At 37.3% G+C, this 23,652-nt stretch overlaps 1 protein-coding gene across 2 annotated transcripts; it reads left to right on the forward strand.

The window, feature by feature from the left end:
- The first annotated feature begins 6,594 nt into the window (after window positions 1-6,594).
- On the forward strand, window positions 6,595-22,781 carry LOC133289330 (V-type proton ATPase subunit C-like). Of its 2 annotated transcripts, XM_061487249.1 has the most exons (12): window positions 6,595-6,610; window positions 6,712-6,847; window positions 6,955-7,023; window positions 7,198-7,325; window positions 7,422-7,521; window positions 19,277-19,344; window positions 19,439-19,580; window positions 19,796-19,912; window positions 20,114-20,239; window positions 20,536-20,619; window positions 20,721-20,800; window positions 22,305-22,781. In XM_061487249.1, exons 2-12 carry the CDS (start codon window positions 6,734-6,736, stop codon window positions 22,405-22,407), a joined length of 1,131 nt encoding a protein of 376 aa, XP_061343233.1. In that variant the 5' UTR covers window positions 6,595-6,610; window positions 6,712-6,733; the 3' UTR covers window positions 22,408-22,781. The 2 variants fall into 2 exon arrangements, with proteins under 2 accessions (XP_061343233.1, XP_061343239.1); XM_061487255.1 differs by lacking the exon at window positions 6,595-6,610 and having other exon boundaries at window positions 6,699-6,847.
- The last annotated feature ends 871 nt before the right edge of the window (window positions 22,782-23,652 follow it).

The following is a 23,652-nucleotide window of genomic DNA, read 5'->3' on the forward strand; positions in this document are numbered from 1 at the left end:
TGATCAAAATTCTTAAAACTTGAACGTAGGATTCCTCATTTAAGGCATCTTCCTCTATGACATCTACAAATTCTAGAGAAAGATTGGGTGTTTGTCCTTTAGTTGAAATTAAGGTTAACTTTATTGAGGAAAATACAGCGGTACAGTTGTACCGAAAAACATACCGGATGAATTTTGAGCTCTAGGTTTGGGAATAAATTATAAATGGTACATATGACTAGGAATTATGATTTCTGATGAATATTGATTGAAATTAGGATTTTTGGGGAAGCGTGCACAGTGCACATAACTGCTTAAAACTGTGATTTCTTCGAACGATCGAAAAACTCCGGATTCATCTGATCAAGGAAAATTAAAGGACATTAGTCAATGTTAAAATTTGAAGTTCCTTAATATTCTAGGAATTAATGGACGTTTAGTGGATTAAGCGAGAGATTTGAATTAATTTGAATTGCGTGAGGTGGCGGTGAGACCCACACACTTAAGTGAACTTAAGCCACATGTGCCCAAGGCACTATTCACTCTCTTCTCTCTCCCCACACAGCTCCAAACCCGCGGCCATGGACATTGGAAGGGATGAAATTTGGCTTGTTGTGTTCTTGGTAATTTAGCCACCAAAATTTGACTTCCACCACATGAAACTTCAAGTAAACAACCATCCAAACCCAACCATACCACTTTCAAGCCTTGAAGCCCTCTAGTTTGAGGGAAATTTGAGATCAATTTCCATGAATTTGTGTGAAAAAATTGGTGTTCTTGGTGTTGATTGATCAACCATTGCTTGGGTATTGTGTGGCTTAGGCCTTAATCCTTGGTAAGTTTCAACACATTTCATTGGATAAATTGTTTGATTGATTTTCATGAACCTAGAGCATGCTTGTATAGATTGAAGTGGTTGGGGATCTCAAATTGAAAATGTGTATTAGATAAAAGTGTCTTAGAATGATGTTTTATGATGATTGAGCTCATAAAGTTTATTGAGGAAAAATATCATAACTTCGCAATTTTGATGGTGGATATGCTTGACTTTGTGAATTGGAATTGTTGTAGGATTGTATAATTGAGTTGTGGAGTAATTATATGAGTTAATTATATGATTGTATGATGTGTGAAAGTATGGAATTGAATTGAAAATCCTTGGGTATGCATGCATGAACAATTTCGCCTATTAGAGAAAATAAGAAAAAGATGATGTGAAATTCATGTAATTAATATTGTGAGGATTTAAACTAAGTTTAAATGGGTTATGTTATGGTGTGATGCATTGGAATTGGAAGAAAAATCATTGGATGTGTGTGGTGTTTGAACTCAGCCTAGAGGAGGAAATTTAAGGAAAATGGTGTTGATTGGTAATTGAATGGAATTTATGACTTGAATTGGTGTTGTGGTGAGCTTAGGAAGCTATTGGAACCTTGTAATAAAATTAACAACATGGCTACGTATTATTGGCCTAATGGCCGAATCTATATGTGGGTTAGGGAAGTGTAATGCTTTGCATTTCAACTTGGCTTACAATTGGATTGATGGTCCTTGTGTGGTCATTGTAGGTTGCCTCCTACGGACGTAATCTTAGAGCAGTGAGTTTGGTGGATTGCCTTTGGTCTTGGACCAAAAGGATTGTGGCATTTCAGGGTGGACTAAGTATTGTGCAACTTGCATTTGAGCTACCTAGCTTGGGAGCTTCAATAAGATAATCCTTTAGTACTGGGGTTAATCCCCGTGTGTGTTGCACCATGCCCCTTGGGGGTAGTGGTTGGAGGTTGTATGTTAATAGTGTAATTATAATATGCTCATGCATAAGTATATATATGGGGTACATAGGATATACTGTGTCTCTGGCCAGTAGATAGTTGCCTTCAGGCGTTATGGACTTCCAATGTATGGGTCTCCATGAAGGAGTTCCAGTTGACCTGGGGTCATGAAGTTGTTATCCGTTGAGGAGCACTCTAGGAATGTCTCGGGTGTATTGGTGGTAGGGCTGGCAAAACAGGCCAACCTGGCCCGGCTCGACCCAACCCGCATTGAACCTGAAAAAACGAGCCGGTTAGGGTTGGCTTGAAAAAATAAAGAGCCAGAAAATCCAACCCAACCCGAGTTGGGTTAGGGTTAGGGTTAGGGTTGGCTAAAAAATATGGCTCGTGGGTTGGCTTGAAAAAATAGCTCGCGAGTTGGCTCGAAAATTGGCTCGCGGGTTGGCTCGAAAATTGCTTGCGGGTTGGCTCATTTTCAGCCTATTTAAATGACCTTGTAGTATTAATGCACCAGCTATGTGGCTTCCATTAGCTTAAACAAAGGGTTACAGAATGAGAAATAAAAACAAAATATTTTAGTTTCAAATTTTCTTTACAACAAATTTGCATTAACATCAAGAAACAATCAGAACCAGTTGCTACCAAGTGGGTAAGATATTTGAACCAAACAGAGCCAGTACAACCTAACAATATAAAAATGGCAGGGATGTGAGAAGATTAAGGACTTAGGATTAGAGAAAGAAGAAAAATGATGACAACATGTGTAGGTTTTGTCCATTTTTGTATATTATATTTTGTATATTTATATAAAAAAAAAAAAATCAACCCGCCAGCTGGCTCGTTTGACCCGCGGGTTGGCTCGTTTTTTCATGAGCTGGCTCGGGTTGGCAGCTCATTTTTGCCAACCCAACCCGGCTTATTTTTAGCGGGTTACGAGCTAACCCGACGAGTTGGCTCATTTTTGCCAACCCTAATTGGTGGTGGGTGCCTTGGTTGATGTTCTGGGAACACATCCTTAGATGAGAGCCTGTAAGCTATATGTCAAGGCCAATAGGCCGGATGTTGAGTGATTTTGGCATTAACCATTTCAGCTTCATCATATGTTTACTCCCTTTTCATCCATACTTCACTAAATCCCTTGTTTTATCCCTCTTTGGTTGTTATAATTCATTGTTGATTTATATCTGAGTGAGCCATTGGAAGGAGTAATCTCCAGAATCTCTGGGTTACTGAGATATATTCGTATATCTCACCCCGTGTTTGGGGCATTATTTCAGGTAGTTGCAGTGGGGCTGGAGCTGTGGGCAAGAGGCCTACATGATGAGCACTTGGAGATTATAAGACTTTTTGCATTTTGAGGCCACTCTTGGCAAATGCTAGACTTAGGGCATGAACATTGTATATTGCTTTAGGATTTTACATATTGTCATATTTGTTCATTCCATATTTGCCTAAGTCTAGTTGCTGTTTCATTATGTTGTAGTTGAGGATTTATTGTTGTATTATGTTATCATTTGGAAGAATTGTGATTTGTAATTTATGAACCTTGTGTAATATTTGAAGCATGTATGTGATGAAAGGGCCATAGGCTATTTTAGGTTATGATTATGTGTTTATTGTAAGAATGCGTGCAAATGGGACAATGTGATTGTAATAAATCTAAGTTTTGATAAAGTAAGTAATGAATCATAAATGGATGAGAATATATTAAATTGTTGTGGGTTGTAAGAGCACCAAGGCATTGTTGGTCCTTGAGTGCCACCCTTTTCTATTAGGTATCATTGAGACATAATAACACACTTTTGATAAAGTGGAATAGGTTGAATAAACAAGGAGGTGCCGCCGAAATTTATAATAAAATGGCAGATTTTAGGCTAACTTTGGGAGAGCATATCTCCCTCCATAGAGGTCCAATAGGAACGTGCCATACATAATTTTGAAGGTTGAGATGTCAATTATGTTGTGTCAAAATTTGGTAGAAATTGGAGCTGTGCGCAACCTAGAGACGCGTCTGAGTGTGGACTGTCCAGAATGCCTTGCACTTGGGGGTTGTCGGGCGGCAGTTTTGGGAAAATTAGTTCTCCTTCAATTCTTGGTCAAATTAGGCCTATGATAGGTAAAATTGAAGCTTAAGGTTTCTAGTTTATTTTATAAAAATATGACGGAAATTAGTGGAATGGTTTGTTCGGAATCGCAAAAATGGTGAGGTATGTTTGGTGTTTTGTTTGGGTTGGCTGGCAGCTTTTCTTGTCCAACTTCAAACGGCGATAACCGGAGCAAATGAGAACTTTATGGGGCGTGTGATACCTTGTTAGAAAGGTAATTAAGTCTAGATTAATATACTAAAATATGAGGGGCTTGTAACCAGTAAATATCTCACAATGTCCAGATGACTGAACCATGTTCAGTTATGTAAAAATCATAAAAGTGAGATTTATGCTAAGTGGGTTTATGGGAACCCCTTTGTGACCCAAGAAAAGCAAGGTATGATAGTTAGGCAATTATTTTAATTATTTCGCGTTTAGATTTTAGTTACGATCACAACTTTTATCATTACGTCTTATTATTATTTTTAAATGCTTACGTAATGAAAAGGAAAAAGTTTACTCGCATTTTTTTAAATGAACTGTTGTGATTGTAACTGTGCTTAATATCATAATCAATGTTAATAACACTGGTACGTAACGGGCTGTTACAGGAGTCTTTAATAAGTGTTTATTAGAATATTAAACTTAATAACTCAAATATTTGTCAACTCTTTATCTAATATATATGTCACAAATACACACACTTTAGAAAGTCAATTTAGAGACATCTATAGAAAACATGATAGATAACAATATAGATGCAACTATAAGAACCTTTTCTGTTGATAAATATAAAAATTATTACATGCTGATATAGAATACTGACAGTTAGAGATGGAAAAATGGCTCGGCAAGAGGGTTGACCCACCTCGTCCGCCAACACTTTTTTCCCTTATATTTACTATCTAACAAACCATATTGATATAAAATGTTGATAGTTAGAGATGACAAAATAGACTCGGCCCGAAGGACCGACCCACCTCGTCCGCCAACACTTTTTTCTTCTTCTTATATTTATTGTCTAACAAACTCGTCTTTGTGTGTCTAAGATCATTGAATTTACTGTCGCAAATATTTCAGAAACAAGCATCTAAGAAAAAAGAACAATTATACTATGATAAATGAAAGTCCATCTCTAAGAAATACTAAAAGAAGCCGAATCAAACTACGTAATTTTTGAATAACTACGGAACAAGTTAATACAATGATATTTGCATTTTATATCAAATGATCAAGCAAGATGCCTTTGCAAAGTTTGGTGGACCACAAATAATCACTAAGCCCACAAATATAGAACTTTATACGTGGGGTATAGAGTTTCGTTTGAACTAACAAAAAAAATTAATTCTTATCAATTACTCAATTAATACTTATGCAATTAAGCTAATGAGTAGTCTTTTAAATTTCCACATTCAACTTCAATTATGAAGTATTTGTTAAAATATTAAACATAACAAGTCAAATATTTGCTAACTTTATATGTACAAAAAAATTGGAATTAGGTAGGAGTGTTCAAAATGTCCAAAAGAACTAAACCAATCTATAAGTAAACTGCTTCACATTTAAAAAATCGATTTTTTTTAAAACCGGTTTCATACGAAACTACATTTTATTTTATAAATTAGTTATTTACCAAACCATAAAAATAATTGGTTATCCATAGCCAAACTGATCTACTTTCTCCAAACTCCAATTTTCTTGTGACTTTTTTTTTTTTTTTTTTTTTTTTTTTTTTTTTTTTTGTAGTGGTAGCACTTGCCTAATGCTGAATTTTATGGTGTATTATTAACGCACTCAATTTTAGGGTAGATTTTCCTTTTCTTTTTCGAAGCCTCATGCCAATTTTTTTTTCGAGTAGATTTTGATCTATAAATATGATGCTTACAGTAAAAAGGGATTTGAACTATGGTTTTTTGTAGCACTTCAGAATGTATATTTGTTTTTTGTTTTTTTGTTTTTATGTAGACAAAGTTCTTGAGTGGATATATTGATGTTAGTGATCTTATTTTGTTGTTATTCATTCCTTCCTGAATAGCCATAGCTTTTTGTTCCTCATTTTGTGAATTGATATTTGTGAGCAAAATAAGCTAATAATATATTTTTTTCCATCGATCTCAGCTAGATGGGCTTTGTCAGATTATCCATAACCACACCCATGCCACTCTTTGCGTGCCATAGGCAGCTCCTAAATCTTTCGTTGAAATGAAACTCTTAGTAATATAAATTTTGAGAGAATGAAGAACAATTTGTTTTTATAATTTAAAATAATTAATTGTTCTTCTACCAATCATTTTCAAAATAACGTGAAATAATTTCTATAATAATCATTTCGTCTAAAGAGTTCCAAAACAATGAAGATTCTTGTAAGAAATAGTTGACCAACTACCTATAACCGAGAGAAACGAGTACTTATTAAAATAGCACAATTCATCAAAATCCAAATTTGAATTTGTTATAAAACTTATTTTGAACTTGATAACCGATTTATGGTTCATAATCGGTTTTGAATTAAAATCGGTTTTGAACTATAAACCGATTTGAAAAATTAAAAATCGATTTAAAAAAAAAAATCCAGTTCTATTTGAAAACCAAATCGTTTAAAATCAGTTTAGTTCGATTTTTATCAAAATCAATTATAAATCAGTTTATGCACACCCCTAAAATTAGATACCAAAGATTGTTGATTTAAATAAAATACAAATATATATTTTCAGGATTTGTGTTAATTTGTACAAGGTAAACAAATGGATTTTTTTTCCCCTCCACCCACGGGTAAATTACCATTAGCTTGCTACAAAACAAACAGTTAACAGTGTCTTTCTCGCCATTTTTTATTTATTTTTATTTATATATTTTTCGGGGTGTGTGATCAGAGAGGTACAGCTCAGAGCTCCAATGGCGACCAGATACTGGGTAGTTTCTCTTCCCGTCCAAAATTCCGCATCCACTCTCTGGAATCAATTGCAAGAACAAATCTCCAAGCATTCCTTCGATACTCCTCTTTACAGAGTACTCTCTCTCTCTCTCTCTCTCTCTCTCTCTCTCCCCCCTCTTAGAGATTTGAATAATAACCAACTCTTTTTTTTTTTTAATCATTTTTTTCTTGCAATTCGCAGTTCAATATTCCTAATCTCCGTGTCGGAACCTTAGATTCTCTCCTCTCTCTAAGCGACGATCTCGTCAAGGTGCGTGAATTCTCAATTATGCGAAAACTGTTTAATGCTTTTTTTTTTGTTGTTGTCGAATTTTGAAGATCTATGATTTCGAATGTCGAAATGGCGTGTTTATTGTGTGCTGCTTATTTTGGATTGTGCGAATTTGCTTGATCTGTTGGGAATTTGTGCGTGCTTGCATTGCAGTCAAATAGTTTCATGGAAGGAGTGTCGCACAAGATTAGGCGGCAGATTGAGGAACTGGAGAGAGTGTCGGGCGTGGAGAGCAGTGGGCTGACAGTGGATGGAGTGCCTATTGATTCGTACTTGACGAGGTTTGTTGTTCGTTGAGAATCTGTAATCAGTTCTTGTTGTGTGCGGTCATGCTCTTGTTGTGTGTGAAAATTTGGTGTTTTTTCCGGTGGATCCAGGTTTGTTTGGGATGAAGCAAAGTACCCGACTATGTCGCCTTTGAAGGAGATCGTGGATGGTATTCATGGTCAAGTGGCAAAGATTGAGGATGATCTCAAGGTTATTCATATTTTCTTCCTCCTCTGTTGTTGCAGCTATCTGTTAGAATTCGTAGATGGGCGGTTGTAGTTCATAATTAGCTAGTGTGATTCCTGTTATCTCTGGTGCCAAATGCCTAAATCATTTCTTTACAGTGATATATCCTGTTGTAATATAGTGGTCTTGCTTACATTATGGCTAACTGCTATTGCTACTGAGGAATGCTATGTCCTTGCATTTTTATAAGCTTTTGATTTATTTATTTTTCTTGATTGCTACCTGAAGTAACAGATTAATAACATGTTAATTTTGTCGGCATTGAAATAGTGTAGCTGAACCTTGGATAGGCTTTTTCTCAAGGCTTTATCTCTGACCGTGTGGCTTATGTAGACAATAAATAATGGTTGCTTTCGTGGCAGTTCTTATCCTTCACGTGCTCACGCTCAACAGTTTGTTGTTAATGCTTATCATGCCAAGTGGGTCAGTTCTGTTTTGACTTGGTCTTTACACACTATATATTAGAGTTCTATGCAACTCAATGTAGTGGTCTTTTATCTGCTCAACAGAATTTGTTAGAAAAATCTTATCCATATTGCATGTGCGTTATCATTTAGCATGGGCTGTTTGTCGTCATGCACAAAATTACCCACATTTCTGGAAGCTTATAATTGATATAAGACAGAAGTGATGTAGAGCTGACAACTCAGTTTATTGAGCATTGTGTGTGTGTGGGGTGGTTGGGGGGGGGGGGGGGGGAGTGCGACATGCTTAACCTCTGAATTGATGCAGAACGGAGCAAACTAGTTATGGGTTTTAACTTTTCATTTAGTTGATGTTGTATTCTATTTCAATTGGATAAGTATGCTAAAGCTTTTTCAACTCTGATCCATATGCTTAAGGTGCATCTGGATTTATAATGAAAGTCAAAAATTGGTGTCTGATCCATTAACCATTAAATTGTCAACTTATATTGTTTTGGTACTAGTGTAACTCAGTCTAAGCATAGTTTGGTAGTAATCTCCTTCAGCGCTTGCAATGACAATTCATATATCATATAAACCCCAGAGGATCACTTTTTTCTCTCTGCTTTTTGTTGTAGAGTCATCTACCTTTGGACCTTGTTCTCACGCTTGTAACATTCTCCTTGACGTTCTGTATTTGTTACTCATAGACCCTTTTCTTATTTCATGTTATTTAATCTAGATAGAGGACCTCAATTTATCAGACATCATTTAGAAGGACCAGTGAGAAATTAATGCAGAAGAATATAAGGTGGATGGACCACCCTTTCAAATTAATGATCGCACGTAGGCCACTTTGTCTGGTGGACTCATCTGTAATATTGGTTTCAGCTTGCTCACTTCATTTAGTTCCTTAAATTGCGTGACAAATTATTGTGGTCCACCTGTAGCCATGAATGAGCCACACTGTTGATGTGATGGTGTCTTTGCATGCTGCTATCTTAAAGCTATGTCATCAACTTTCAATGGACAATGATATTGGAAATTATTAGGGGGACTATCTTGGTTATTTGAAATTGCAACTATCAGATATAGATGGTTGAAATCAAAATCAAAATATCATAATTAAAACATCACTTTACAGTAACACATTTGCTTTTCATGAAATTCAATCTTCTTTTAACTCGTGTTCGAACATTTGGTTTGTGTTTATCACTTTTCTTTTAGGGTATTGTGGAATTTACGTATCAATCTGTTAGAACACCAATTGATAAAGTGTACACTAGGTACAAGAACATGGGATCATATCTGACGCAAGGAGAAGCAAGAATGGCTGAAAAAACTGAATTAGTTGCAGCTGAAGAAACTGAATCAATTCTGGGATAAGAGATGAAATCAGTTGCTGACCAAAAAATAGATAAGTGATATAGTTAGTTGCTGAGAGAGAGTAGATAAGAGATCACGATAAACTTAAGTTAGTTGCTGCTGGATTAGAATAAATTTAATAATCACTAGTACTAATTCTGTTAATGATGAGCTAGATGTGGTTTTGTTCATGCACCACACATCCCAGCGGCTGTTCATGCCTGGGTATGTCTTTTTCCGGTGCAGATCAGGTTGGAAGGAAGCTAAAAGCGGTCGATGGAGACTGGTGCTCTGGTGATGTTTCCAATGAATTATTTCAGCAAGCTCTGTTTTAAATTTAGTTTTGTTCTAGTTTTCTATTTTAGATTCATTTTGTCTTCTGGTTATTGGAGTATTTGCATTATTTAAGTGATTTCAGATGTTCCTATGGCTGGTAACAATTTGACCATGGTATCTAGTGGTTTCAGAAAAGTCTAATGAGTAATGAGTGTAACCAAGGGTTTTTCAGGCAGGGAGATGATTTTCTGTCAGATTGGCCTTGCTTTTTCCCTTTTTGGGTTTGTCTATCCCCTGCTGTTCCACCTTTGCATGGCCTGTTTGGCCTCATATTCTAGTGCAGTTTTAGTCTGGGGAGTAATTTTCTGTGGTCTATTTTATTTAGAGATTACTGTTTGTTGTTTAGGTTTGTCGATTGAAGAATTTGGATGCTAGTAGAGGCCCTCTTTGATTGCTGGGTGGCATGAGACCAACCCAATGTTTGGATATCGAGGGGACCACTAAGGAAAAAGGTCGAAGTCTCATTTGCTTGGGATGTGTGTTGGGGATAAGCTAGAAGCAGGTGAAGGAGGCTACTAAGCAGTAAGGTTGAAGACATCTCGGAGTTATAGACCAATGATGTTTCGAAAGTTCTGTTATTGAGGGAGAGTACTAGTTCCATAAGTTCTTCGATTGAGATTGGTTGTGAAATTTGTCTTATGTTTATGGTTTTGCTATTTGTGACAAGCTTAAAGCCTGATGAGGAGTGTTAGAATATTTGGGTTATTATGTCAATAGAATTGATAGGCAGAATATTTGGCATTATTTGTGCAGATTTGTAATTATATCTTGTATGATTGTATAACTGTAATTGTGTAATTATATCCTTAATTAATTAGCCAGTTGTAGGTTACTGTGTATTTATATCCTTAATTAGTTAGCCAGCTGTAGGTTACTGTGTAATTATATCCTTAATTAGTTAGCCAGCTGTAGGTTACCATTTTATAGCTTTTTAGCAAACTCCAAGACTAGAAATCAGATTGTATCATACTATTTAAATGAGAATTCTCCAAAGGAGAAGACACAGTTTTTATTCCAATTTATCTAAGTTTAACATGGTATCAGACTAGGTTTCATTACCAAATTTTTAGCTACGCTCGCAGTCTCTGAGTTCCCAGTTCTAGTCTTTTTGCGCTACTGTACACTTTGCGGTTTTTTTTTTCCCCTGCGATTTTTCTTAGCCTCATGTCTACCGAAAAATATGATGTTCTTTTTGTTCGTCTTTGTTAGAATATTAGATATGATATGATTAGATTTGATTAGATATGATTGGATTCTGTCTTATCCGTAAATAGTCTGACTGTATTAGGATTAGGTTTGGATTAGGTTTGGGCCTTACACTTAAGCCCATTAGGGTCTCTATATATTGTAACTCCCTGACACAGATCAATACACAACGTATTCTTTTACATTTAACTTGGTATCAGAGCTCTTTCGTTCTAAGAACCCTCGCTTCCGCTCAGAAACCTTGTTTTTTGCTTTAAAAACCTAAGCCCACTGCTTAGGAGTCCTCTTTCTTGCCGTGCGTCCTTCCGGCAAGCCTTCTAGGGCTGTAAACAGCCTCTGAGTGATTTTTCCAAACGCGTCAGCACCTCCGACGGCCACCGGAACCACCGCCCGCCGTCAGAATCACTGTTCAGGCAACCGGAGACTTTTTCCGGCGACTTTTCCGACCAAACTTCACACGATCAGGACCCTCTCTTCCCGGCGACCAGGTCTGTGGTGGTCCGGTCAGCAACGCATCTCCCACGCACCGTCACGCGCCACCTGTCTTCACTGCGCGTGGGCTTCACGCGCCACCTTCTGCCGGCGCGTGAGCACTATTCCGGCGGCTTTTTCCGGCCGGTCTTGGACAAAGAAGCTCGCCTTCTCCTCCCCTTTCTGGATCTGTGATTGTTTCTCTGTGGGTCTGACCTTAGACGCGTGGTTCTTCTTGATTGGATATCGTTTGCCTTCGTTTACGGCTTTTATATTTTATCTTTAAATGGCAGCAGCATCTCCTGATCTCTCGGAGGTTAACTCTCCTTCTATTGTTGCAAATATAGCTCAGTCAGACAAAGCATCATTTGGTTCAGGTTCGGACTGTGCTGCACTCCAAACCCCTCTCAGGAAGGCTTCTCCTCAGTCTCAGCCTTATACTGGTAATCCCGTTGCTTGTGTTTCTCATTCTACATCACTTGGCACTTGGATATTTGACTCCGGTGCTACCGATCATCTCTGTGGTAATAAGGAACTCTTTACATCTCTTACTTATTCTGATCATTTACCGTCTTTTACCCTTGCGGATGGAACCAAAGCCCCAGTTCGTGGGATTGGACAAGCTCGTCCGACCTCTACCTTGGCCCTGACATCTGTCTATTACATTCCTGGCATCCCTTATAACTTAATTTCTATTAGTAAGTTGATCCACTCCCTCACTTGCACCATTACTTTCTCTAACCATTCTGTTTCTGTGCAGGATCCGGGTACGGGGAAAATGATTGGAGTGGGTCGTGAGTCACGAGGGCTTTATTATCTGGATGTGCCTCGTCCTTCAGTAGCATGCTCTCTCACAGAATCTCCACAACTTATCCACAGTCGCCTTGGTCATCCAAGTCTTTCAGAGTTGCAGAAAATGGTTCCTCTTTTGTCCGGTCTTCAGTCTTTAGATTGTGTGTCATGTCAACAAGGGAAGCATACACGCTCCTCTTTTGCCAGTCGAGTCAATAAACGAGCTGATGCCCCTTTCTCTCTTGTTCATTCAGATATCTGGGGTCCAAGTCGTACCTTGTCTGTCTTAGGTTTTCGGTATTTCGTTACCTTTATTGATGATTTTTCCCGTTGCACTTGGACCTATTTAATGAAAAATCGTTCTGAGTTATTTTCCATTTATAAAAAGTTTTCTACTGAGATCCATACTCAATTTGGTGTTTCTATTCGTATTCTACGTAGTGATAATGCTAAGGAATATGTTTCTATTGATTTTTCTAATTTCTTGGCCACACAAGGTACTTTACATCAAACTACTTGTCCTCACACTCCACAACAAAATGGGGTGGCTGAACGTAAAAACAGACATCTCATTGAAACTGCCCGTACCCTTCTTATTCATATGCAGGTTCCTCTTCACTTCTGGGCAGATGCTGTACTCATCTCTTGTTTTCTCATCAATATGCCTTCATCTGTGCTCCACAATGACATTCCTCATAATCTATTGCTTCCAGATGTTCCTCTTTATCCTCTAACTCCACATGTCTTTGGTTGTACTTGTTTTGTTCATGATCTCACTCCTGGTAAGGATAAGTTAACATCCAAAGCCTTTCAGTGTATCTTTCTTGGTTATTCTTGTCTTCAAAAGGGTTATCGTTGTTATTCTCCCGACCTTAAGCGTTACTTAGTTTCCGCTGATGTCACTTTTCTTGATCAACAACCCTTTAATTCTATCCCATCTCAGATGTCACAGGTTGATCATGTACTTCCTGTCCCTTTTCTTGACTTGTCTTTGCCAGCTGCAGGTGCTTCTATTCCAGATGAGCAACCTATTGCTTCTATACCTGAGGACCGTCCACTTCTCACCTATCAGCGTCGCAAAACTGTGCCTCCTGTCGACTCGACTCTTGCTAACTCATCGCCCACTGCTGTTGCTTCTTCCCCTCCGGATCCTTCATCAGAGACTCTTCCCATTGCTCAAAGAAAAGGTACACGTACTACTCGTAACCCTTATCCTCTTTATACCTTTTTGAGTTATGACCGTCTTTCTTCACCTCATTTCACCTTTGTTTCTAGTCTTTCTTCTATTTCTATTCCTAAGACCACAGGTGAAGCACTTTCCCATCCAGGGTGGCGCCAAGCAATGCTTGATGAGATGACTGCACTTCATTCCAATGGCACTTGGGACCTTGTTTCTGCTCCTCCAGAGAAGTCTATAGTTGGTTGTCGCTGGGTTTTTACTGTGAAAGTTGGACCTGATGGCCATATTGATCGTCTCAAGGCACGTTTAGTTGCCAAGGGTTTTACTCAAATCTTTGGCCTTGATTATAGCGATACATTTTCTCCGGTCGCTAAGATGGCGTCAGCCCGCCTCTTTCTTGCCCTTGCTGCTGTTCGTCACTGGCCACTCCTTCAACTTGACATCAAAAATGCCTTTCTTCATGGTGATTTACAAGAAGAAGTTTACATGGAGCAACCACCTGGTTTTGTTGCTCAGGGGGAGTCTGGAAAGGTGTGTCGTCTTCGGAAATCCTTATATGGTCTCAAGCAGTCTCCTCGAGTATGGTTCAGTCGCTTCAGTTCTGCTGTTCAGGCGTTTGGCTTAATCCGCAGTAGAGTTGACCATTCTGTGTTTTATAGGATTACATCTCCTGATAAGTGTATCTATTTGTTAGTCTATGTTGACGACATCATTCTCACCGGAAGTGATCAAGACGGAATTCGTCAGTTAAAACAGCATTTGTTTAGTACATTTCAAACAAAGGACCTTGGGAAGCTGCGTTACTTCTTGGGAATTGAGGTGACCCAATCAAGACAGGGCATTTCTATCTGTCAAAGGAAATATGCCTTGGATATCCTAGAAGAAACTGGTATGTTGGGGAGTAAACCAGTTGATACACCTATGGATCCTAATGTCAAGTTATTACCCGGACAGAGGGAGCCGTTATCTGATCCTGGACGTTATCGGAGGCTAATTGGGAAGCTCAATTATCTTACTGTGACTAGGCCAGATATTTCTTTCGCTGTCAGTACGGCCAGTCAGTTCCTTGATTCCCCTTGTGATTCACATTGGGATGCTGCTGTGAGGATCCTCCGATACATCAAAGGAGCACCAGGAAAAGGTTTGTTGTATTCGGATCAGGGAAATACAGAAATTTGTGGTTACTCAGATGCCGATTGGGCAGGATCACCCTCGGACAGACGCTCTACTTCTGGTTATTGTGTCTTCTTCGGAGGAAACTTAATCTCATGGAAAAGTAAGAAACAACCTGTTGTTTCCCGATCTAGTGCAGAAGCTGAGTATCGTGCAATGACAAATACTACCTGTGAGTTGATCTGGTTAAAGCAGTTGATTCAGGAGCTTCATCTTTGTGAACAGAAACAACCCATGACACTCATCTGTGATAATCAAGCTGCGCTACATATATCCTCTAATCCTGTTTTTCATGAGAGGACTAAACATATAGAGATTGATTGTCACTTCATTCGGGAAAAGATTCAGTCAGGAGAAATCAAGACAGCTTTTGTCAACCTCTCTAATCAACTAGCAGATGTTTTCACTAAAGCTCTTAGAGGTCCTCGGGTTGAATACATTTGTAACAAGCTTGGTGCTCATAATATATACGCACCAACTTGAGGGGGAGTGTTAGAATATTAGATATGATATGATTAGATTTGATTAGATATGATTGGATTCTGTCTTATCCGTAAATAGTCTGACTGTATTCTGACTGTATTAGGATTAGGTTTGGATTAGGTTTGGGCCTTACACTTAAGCCCATTAGGGTCTCTATATATTGTAACTCCCTGACACAGATCAATACACAACGTATTCTTTTACATTTAACTGAATGTAACAGCCCCAAACCCTGTAGCATGATATTGTCCGCTTTGCCCTCGGGCTCACGGTTTTGTTTCTTGGGACACCCCATAAAAGGCCTCACACTAGAAGAGGTATCCACACCCTTATAAGGCATGCTTCGTTCCCCTCTCCAACCGATGTGGGACATTACATCCTCCCCCACTGGGAATACAGCGTCCCCGCTGTACACATCGGTCCAGGGCCAGGCTCTGATACCAAATGTAACAGCCCCAAACCCTGTAGCATGATATTGTCCGCTTTGCCCTTGGGCTCACGGTTTTGTTTCTTGAGACACCCCATAAAAGGCCTCACACTAGAAGAGGTATCCACACCCTTATAAGGCATGCTTCGTTCCCCTCTCCAACCGATGTGGGACATTACATCAGTCTTAATGGAAAAATCTACTCCACCTGGGCATTCCAGTTCCAGATGTTTGTCAAAGGAAAGGAGCTTTGGGGTCATGTTGACAAACTGATTCTGCTCCTGACAAAACTACGCACCAGGCAGCACATGCCCAATGGGAGGCCAAAGATGCACAGGTAATGACTTGGATCATAGGCTCTGTTGAGCCTAATATCGTCCTCAATCTCAAACCCTTCACAACGGCAGCAAAGATGTGGGACTATCTGAAGAAAATTTATAACCAAACGAACACTGCTCGCAGGTTCCAGCTTGAGCATGAAATTGCTCTTTTTCAACAGGATAGTATCTCAATTTTTGAGTTTTATTTTCATTTTCATGAATCTTTGGGCTGAATATACTGACATTGTCTATAAAGATTTGTCGACTGAAGGACAAACTGCAGTCCAAAACGTTCATGACAACATAAAACGAGATCAATTTCTTATGAAATTGAGATCTAATTTTGAGGGCATTTGGACCAACCTAATTAACAGGGCTCCTGTTCCCTCCTTGGATGAACGCCTCAATGCATTGCTTCGTGAAGAACAACGTCTCCTCACTCAGACAAACATGGAACACCAGAAATCTGCCTCCTTTCCTGTAGCGTATGCAGTACAAGGCAAACCTCGAGGTCGAGACATGAGTACTGTCCAATGTTTCTGCTGCAAAGGCCACAAACATTTTGCTTCCAAATGTTCTACAAAGTTATTTAATTACTGCAAAAAAGGTCACATCATAAAAGAAAAAACCGCCATCTTCTTAATGTTGTCCGTTTTTGGTGTGAAGCTCTCTCAACTGCTATCCACCTTATTAATCGAATGCCTTCTCCAATCTTACACAATGATTCCCCTTTCTTAAGGTTATTTGGTAAGCAACCCAATTATTCTACTCTTCGCACCTTTGGTTGTGTCTGATATGTTCATCTTCAGCCACTAGAACGCACCAAACTCACAGCTCAATCTGTTAAATATGTTTTTCTTGGTTACTCAGCCCATCAAAAGGGTTTTATATGCTGTGATCCTCACTTATATAGGATTTAGGTTTTTAGAAATGTCATCTTTCAAGAAGATAAATATTTTTTTTGCTACTAACGAAGACACTCAATCTTCTACATCCAAATCTGTTTTTCCATTGTTTCCTTACAGTTTTGCAGAAGAACAAGGTTGTCCTCCTGTCATTGTCTACCAAAGACGTCCGACTCTTCCACTAATTCAGCCTTCAACCCCTTCAAGGTCCCATTCTGATCATTCTCTGGCTGCTGATCTAGCGCATCCACTAGAACCAACCCCTTTACGTCGCAGTACTCGCATTCGTAAACCATCGAAAAAGTATGGTTTTTCTGAATCTTTATCTTTGACAATAACTTTAGGATCTGTTTCTATTCCTTCTTCATATAAACAGGAAATGGAGCATAAATGTTGGCAGGATGCTATATAAATTGAACTTCTTGCACTAGAGGAAAATCAGACATGGGACATTGTTCCATGTCCTCCATCGGTTAAACTTCTTGGTAGTAAATTTGTATTCACTATAAAGTTGCGTTCAGATGGATCCATAGATCGATACAAGGCTAGATTGGTTGTTCTTGGAAATAAGCAAGAGTTTGGCCTAGACTATGAAGAGACCTTTGCACCGGTGGCCAAGATGACTATTGTGCGGACTATTATTGCCATTGCTGCATCTGAATCTTGGCTAATTCACCAGTTAGATGTCAAAAATGCCTTCCTTCATGGTGACCTCAAAGAAGAAGTTTATATCAAACTTCCTACGGGTATGCCCTCACTATTACCTAATACTATTTGTAAGCTAAAACGTTCTTTGTATGGATTAAAACAGGCACCAAGAGTGTGGTTTGAAAAGTTTAGCACAACACTACTTGGTTTCTCCTTCATTCAAAGAAGCTATGATCCATCTCTTTTTCTTCAAAGGACCTCCGAAGGAATTGTGATTCTCCTTGTTTATGTGGATGACATTATTGTCACCGGCTCAGATCAAGAGGCTATAACTACAATCAAACAATTGATGCATAAAATTTTCCACATGAAAGATCTTGGACAACTCACTTATTTCTTGGGATTAGAAGTACAATTCCAACAAAAAGGCATCTTTGTCACTCAGCACAAATATACTCAGGATCTAATTCAGCTAGCTGGTCTCAACACTGCAACTATAGTTGACACTCCCATGGAAGTTAATGTCAAGTTAAGACGGGATGAAGGTGAACTCGTACAAGACCCAAATTTATATCGAAAGTTGGTAGGAAGTCTCATCTACCTAACCATCACAAGACCTGATATCTCTTTTGCGGTCCACACAGTCAGCAAATTCATGCAAAATCCTAGACACTTGCATCTTACAACAGTACAACAAATCATTAAATATTTGTTGGCCACTCCCAGTCATGGTCTCTTCTTTCCGACAAGTGCAACAATACAACTTCAAGCATACAACGATGATGATTGGGCTGGATGTCCCGACACAAGGAAGTCTACTACTGGATGGTGTATATTTTTCGGAGATGCCCTTATCTCCTGGAAATGCAAGAAACAAGAATCTGTCTCTAAATCCTCAACTGAAGTAGAATATCGGTCCATGTCTGCAACATGCTCTGGGATTATTTGGTTATGGGGCCTTCTTTCAGAACTTGGTTGTTCACAAGCAACACCAACTCTGTTGTATGCTGATAATACAAGTGCCATACAGATTGCAGCAAATCCTGTATACCATGAAAGAACAAAGCACATAGAGGTCGATTGCCATTCAATCAGGGAAGCCTATGACCGTAGAATTATCACTCTACCTCATGCCTCAACATCTGTTCAACTCGCTGACATCCTCACCTAGTCTTTGACACGTCAACGACATAATTTCCTGGTGAGCAAATTGATGCTTGTAGATTCACCAGCATCAATTTGAGGGGGGATGTCAATAGAATTGATAGGCAGAATATTTGTCATTATTTGTGCAGATTTGTAATTATATCTTGTATGATTGTATAGCTGTAATTGTGTAATTATATCCTTAATTAATTAGCCAGATGTAGGTTATTGTGTAATTATATCCTTAATTAGTTAGCTAGCTGTAGGTTACTGTGTAATTATATCCTTAATTAGTTAGCCAGCTGTAGGTTACCATTTTATAGCTTTTTAGCAAACTTCAAGGCTAGAAATCAGATTGTATCATATTATTTAAATGAGAATTTTCCAAAGGAGAAGACACAGTTTTTATCCCAATTTCTCTAAGTTTAACATATTAGTCTTATTGTTATTGGGTTTGGGCTTGTATCAGTGGTACTAGTACTTGACTTCATTATCAATACTGTTGTTAGCCATCTTTTTCTCCCTGCCCTATTCATTACCTAAACTCACAACACAAAAGCTGTCAATTTGTTTAAAAAACAAAGACAATTTTTATTTGGAGATTATATGAGTATAAGTTGTTCCATTACTGAATGAATTAAAGTTTAATACTCAGAATTCGATATGGTCAAATTCATGTCTTTTCACATGCATGGCCTATTACCTGCTAAAATTGTCCCCCCATCCCTTTTCAAAAATTAAAAAATAAAACAAAAATGAACATTGTTCTTTGTCAATAAAGAAAGTAAAGTACAAAATCTTTAATTTGCATGGTGTAGATTGAATTTTCTGTTTTGCCCTTAAAATTTTGTCTTTCATGTCAGGTTCGTGTTTCTGAGTTTAACAATATCCGCAGCCAGCTTAATGCCATCAACAGAAAGCAAAGTGGAAGGTGTGAATGTTGTTTATTGGCTGATCATGGCTTTTAACTATATTATTGTATTATATTTCTTAGTTGACTTAAATGACATATTTGCCTGTTTTAGCTTAGCTGTCCGTGACCTTTCCAACTTGGTTAAACCTGAGGATATTATAACTTCAGAACATTTAACTACCCTTCTAGCAATTGTGTCCAAGTATTCACAGAAGGATTGGCTCTCAAGCTATGAAACATTGACAAGTTATGTGGTAAGTGTGACCATATTTGCTCACATATTCATATTTCTGCTGCTACTACCCTGAAATTATTGTAAACGGTGATTTGGAATATTTCCCACTTGATTAATAAAAAATTTCCTGTAATTTATATAAATAGTCAAACAATGTTTTCTAACTCTTGAACATTTCCGAACATGATTTTTTTCCTTGATGTTTTTGTTATTCTGATTAAGAAAGTATTTTAGGTCCCCAGGTCTTCCAAGAAGTTGTATGAGGATAATGAATATGCTCTTTATACTGTTACACTCTTCAGTCGTGTTGCAGACAATTTTAGAACTAGCGCACGGGAAAAAGGGTTCCAAGTAAGTACTTTTCTTTAAGTTGCATATATGGACTACAATTTGTTAATATAAGTTAAATCCATATTTGTTTTTAGATTTTCATCCTGTAAGTGGTTTATGGAAATATGTGGGAATGCGTGAGACACGTTATGCCAAGTGTGCTATATCAATTCATGAGTTGGTGAGAGGTATCTAATGGAATTTTATATGTCTTGTGTTCAGATTCGTGATTTCGAACACAGTCCAGAATCACATGAGAGTCGGAAGCAGGAGTTAGAGAAATTGATGGGAGATCTGGAAAGTTTGAGGGGTTCTCTATTGCAATGGTGTTATACCAGTTATGGAGAGGTATTATTTGTTTATTTATCATTTCATTTAATTTGTAGAAATATCCCCAGAATTACATGACTATCTGCATACGGGTTTCTGATAACAATAATGTATATTTTTGGACTAGCTACTGTTGGCGTTATGGTGTGGTTCTTAGTTTCTCAGCTTAAATTTCTTGTGTTTGTTGACCTTGAAATTTTGTTGTTCTCACTGTCATAAAACTATAATAAGTTCTCTTATCGCTTGTGCTTGCGCTGTTATAAAAAATACTGTGACTTCTAACTCATTACTTTTACCTTTTTTTTGTCATGAAGGTTTTCAGCTCCTGGATGCACTTTTGTGCTGTACGTGTTTTTACTGAGAGCATTCTAAGATATGGTCTACCACCATCTTTCTTGGTAGAGATATTTTCTTCTATGCACAAATCTTTTCATCTTAGTTTTCCTTTTCCCCCCTTCAAAGATTTATCACTGTGCTTTGGTTCTTGTGGTCATTCCAGGCATGTGTTTTAGCTCCATCAGTGAAAGCTGAGAAGAAAGTAAGGTCTATCCTTGAAGGGTTGAGTGATAGCACAAACAGGCAAGTGCCTTATTTCTGTTTATGGAGTGGTTTAAAATAGATGTACTTATTAAATTTACGCAGTACGAAGATTTATTTGTGCAAAGACAGACATGATTGGGTTCAAGATCTTTTTTCTTTCCCTTTGTTATTTCATTTAGATATATAGAGAACATGCAATGTTTGAGAAAACCTTTGGATTTATAATTTTGGGTAGCTTGTCAAGGTACATGGGTTGAACAGTAAATTATTTGACAGTTTCATGCACGCACCCTCTTCATAAAATTCGGTAAATGCATTAGAAACTCAACAGGTTTTATGTTTTCACGTTAAAGAAGAGAGTATAACCATATTTGGTGTATTTTTTGATTAATCGTCACAATCCTTGACTAACAACCTATTAGAGAAGTCGACACTTGACACCCTTAAGATCCAGATAAAGAGGAGCAAAAGTAAACTAGAGAAATTTATTGCTGCTTCGCCTAATCTGTACTTCTATATAACACAGTCCATGCCTTGCCAAATTCCTGTGATTTCTCTCCAACAATCTCACTCTTGAATCTCTCCTTTTTTAAGGAAGCATCAATGTAAAATATGTCCACGTCCTTGCATCATATTGCCACATATCCTATCTTTATTGCCATCTTCGAATTTTTTAGGCATCGTTAACCCATTATCACTTTTTATCTTTTGCTTTTACTTTTACTTCTACTCTATTGCTGCCCTAATTAGTTGATTTTTCCTTTATACTTTCTTTTTGTATTTTTATTTGATAATAAATTTAATCCTTAAAGAGGGTGAACTTGAAGTAATGATAAAACTGCTCCTTTTGTAATTGAAAGGTCATGATTTGATTTTGGGAAACAGCCTCTCTGTTAATATATGAGTAAGATTGTGTACAAGAATTGCTTTCATCCATATCATCTCTAGTCGGGGTTTAATAGGGAGTGATTTTTAAATAAATTTAATCCTTGCCCTGCAATGTGAGGGCAATATACTGTAATATGGAAAAACATGGGACTGGTCTCTTTTGTGCCTCTAATATACAAAAATCTTAGCCTTAATAATTAGGAAGTTGTAGATAGTAGATTGTTATTGAAAATTGATCTCTCTCTCTCTCTCTCTCTATATATATATATATATAGAGAGAGAGAGAGAGAGAGAGAGAGTGATGGTATTCTTCTTTCATCATGAATAATTATAAAACTGTAAATGTGTAGAGTTATTCAAAACACATACCCGAAGCATACTCCCTTTTAGTTTTTCGTTGGCACTCAAGAATTTCTTAGTATCTTGGATTCTTACTCCTTTCCAATTATTCTGATTTATGTTAGCTCAGAAACTCAATTCAGCTATTGTAACATACTGTAGCAGAACTTGCTTTCTTCTAATATTTTGATACATATAGACCATATTTTTTGTTTTTATCATTAATCTATTTTATCTTTTTTATTCGTAGCCTTTTTACTGTTCTCTCTTTAGTGTCATACATGCTCATATTGGCCCTGTCATATTTTGCCCGCAGTGCATACTGGAAGACCGAGGATGAAGTAGGAAGTGGGATGGCTGGCCTAGCAGGTGATGCTGATACCCACCCTTATGTTTCCTTCACTATCAATCTCATCTGAGCGCTCCTTGAAACAAGTCCTGTCTCGTTTCAAAGTCCGCTAAGGATTCCTTTGGGCAGTAATAATGCTAGGAAGCGATCGAAGATATTGTATATTAGGCTCATGTTTCATTATTTTAATCTATCATACATAATTGAAGCATTCAAGGTTCTAGAAGGATCTGGTAAATTTGAGGGCAGTTGTGGTTCAAGGTTGATCATTAGCAACTTGTATGAATTTCATAAAGTTTTCTCGTCTGTCATTACGGGACGTGAGAAATTTATACTTGTGTATTTTGATAGAATATCTACTATATATTTTAAAAGGAATTGTTTTCTCATTTAACACGAGATAAATTCATTTTCCTACACTCACATATTGAGTGGTGGGATCCATTTATACTTTTCTCTCTTCTCTATTCTCTTTCATCTCTCATATACATGTGAGTATAGAAAAATGAGTTTATCTCATGTTAAATGAGATAAACAATTTCCATATTTTAAATATGTTTATTGTATCTTTAAATACTTTATAAAATATCTTGGATGATTTTTAAAATATATTATGGAATGAATTAGTCATCTATATCAATGAGTAAATTTGTATTACTTTTGTAATACCTACTACTCCTTGTTAAAATAAAAATAAGTGAAAATTAATGTGATATTAAAAATAAAAAATGTGATGGGGTAAATGTATTTAGATGAGTCATGCTTTACTAATTTTAGTGGGTGACCGCTGAGTCCTCTTGAAAATTATATCCCTCGAGAAGAAAGTAATTTTAGAAGTTACTTCTTTTCGGGGCATTTAAGGTTCCTAAAAGTTATGATGAATTTAAGGGCTGATTTGTGATATCAATAGCAAATATATATATATATATATATATATATATATATATATATATATATATATATATATATATATATATATATATATATATATATCCTTTGACACCGGTGTCAAATTTTAAATTTGACACCTCATCTTATAGCCGTTAGATCAAAAAAGATCAATGGAGTCACATGCTTACAAGTTAGAGTCGTTGATCTTTTTTGATCTAACGGCTATAAGATGAGGTGTCAAATTTAAAATTTGACACCGGTGTCAAAGGATCCTACCTATATATATATATATATATATATATATATATATATATATATATATATATATATATATATATATGCAAAATGATTTCTGCAGCTGCTGTACCTACAGCAAGCAAGGATACACGTCCGAATCCTAGGATACGGCAACGGATCCTGAGTT

Source organism: Gastrolobium bilobum, unplaced genomic scaffold, assembly GCF_033153095.1.
Source record: "Gastrolobium bilobum isolate Gb01-03AN ecotype WA unplaced genomic scaffold, APGP_CSIRO_Gbil_v1 utg3866, whole genome shotgun sequence".
NCBI lineage: Eukaryota > Viridiplantae > Streptophyta > Magnoliopsida > Fabales > Fabaceae > Gastrolobium > Gastrolobium bilobum.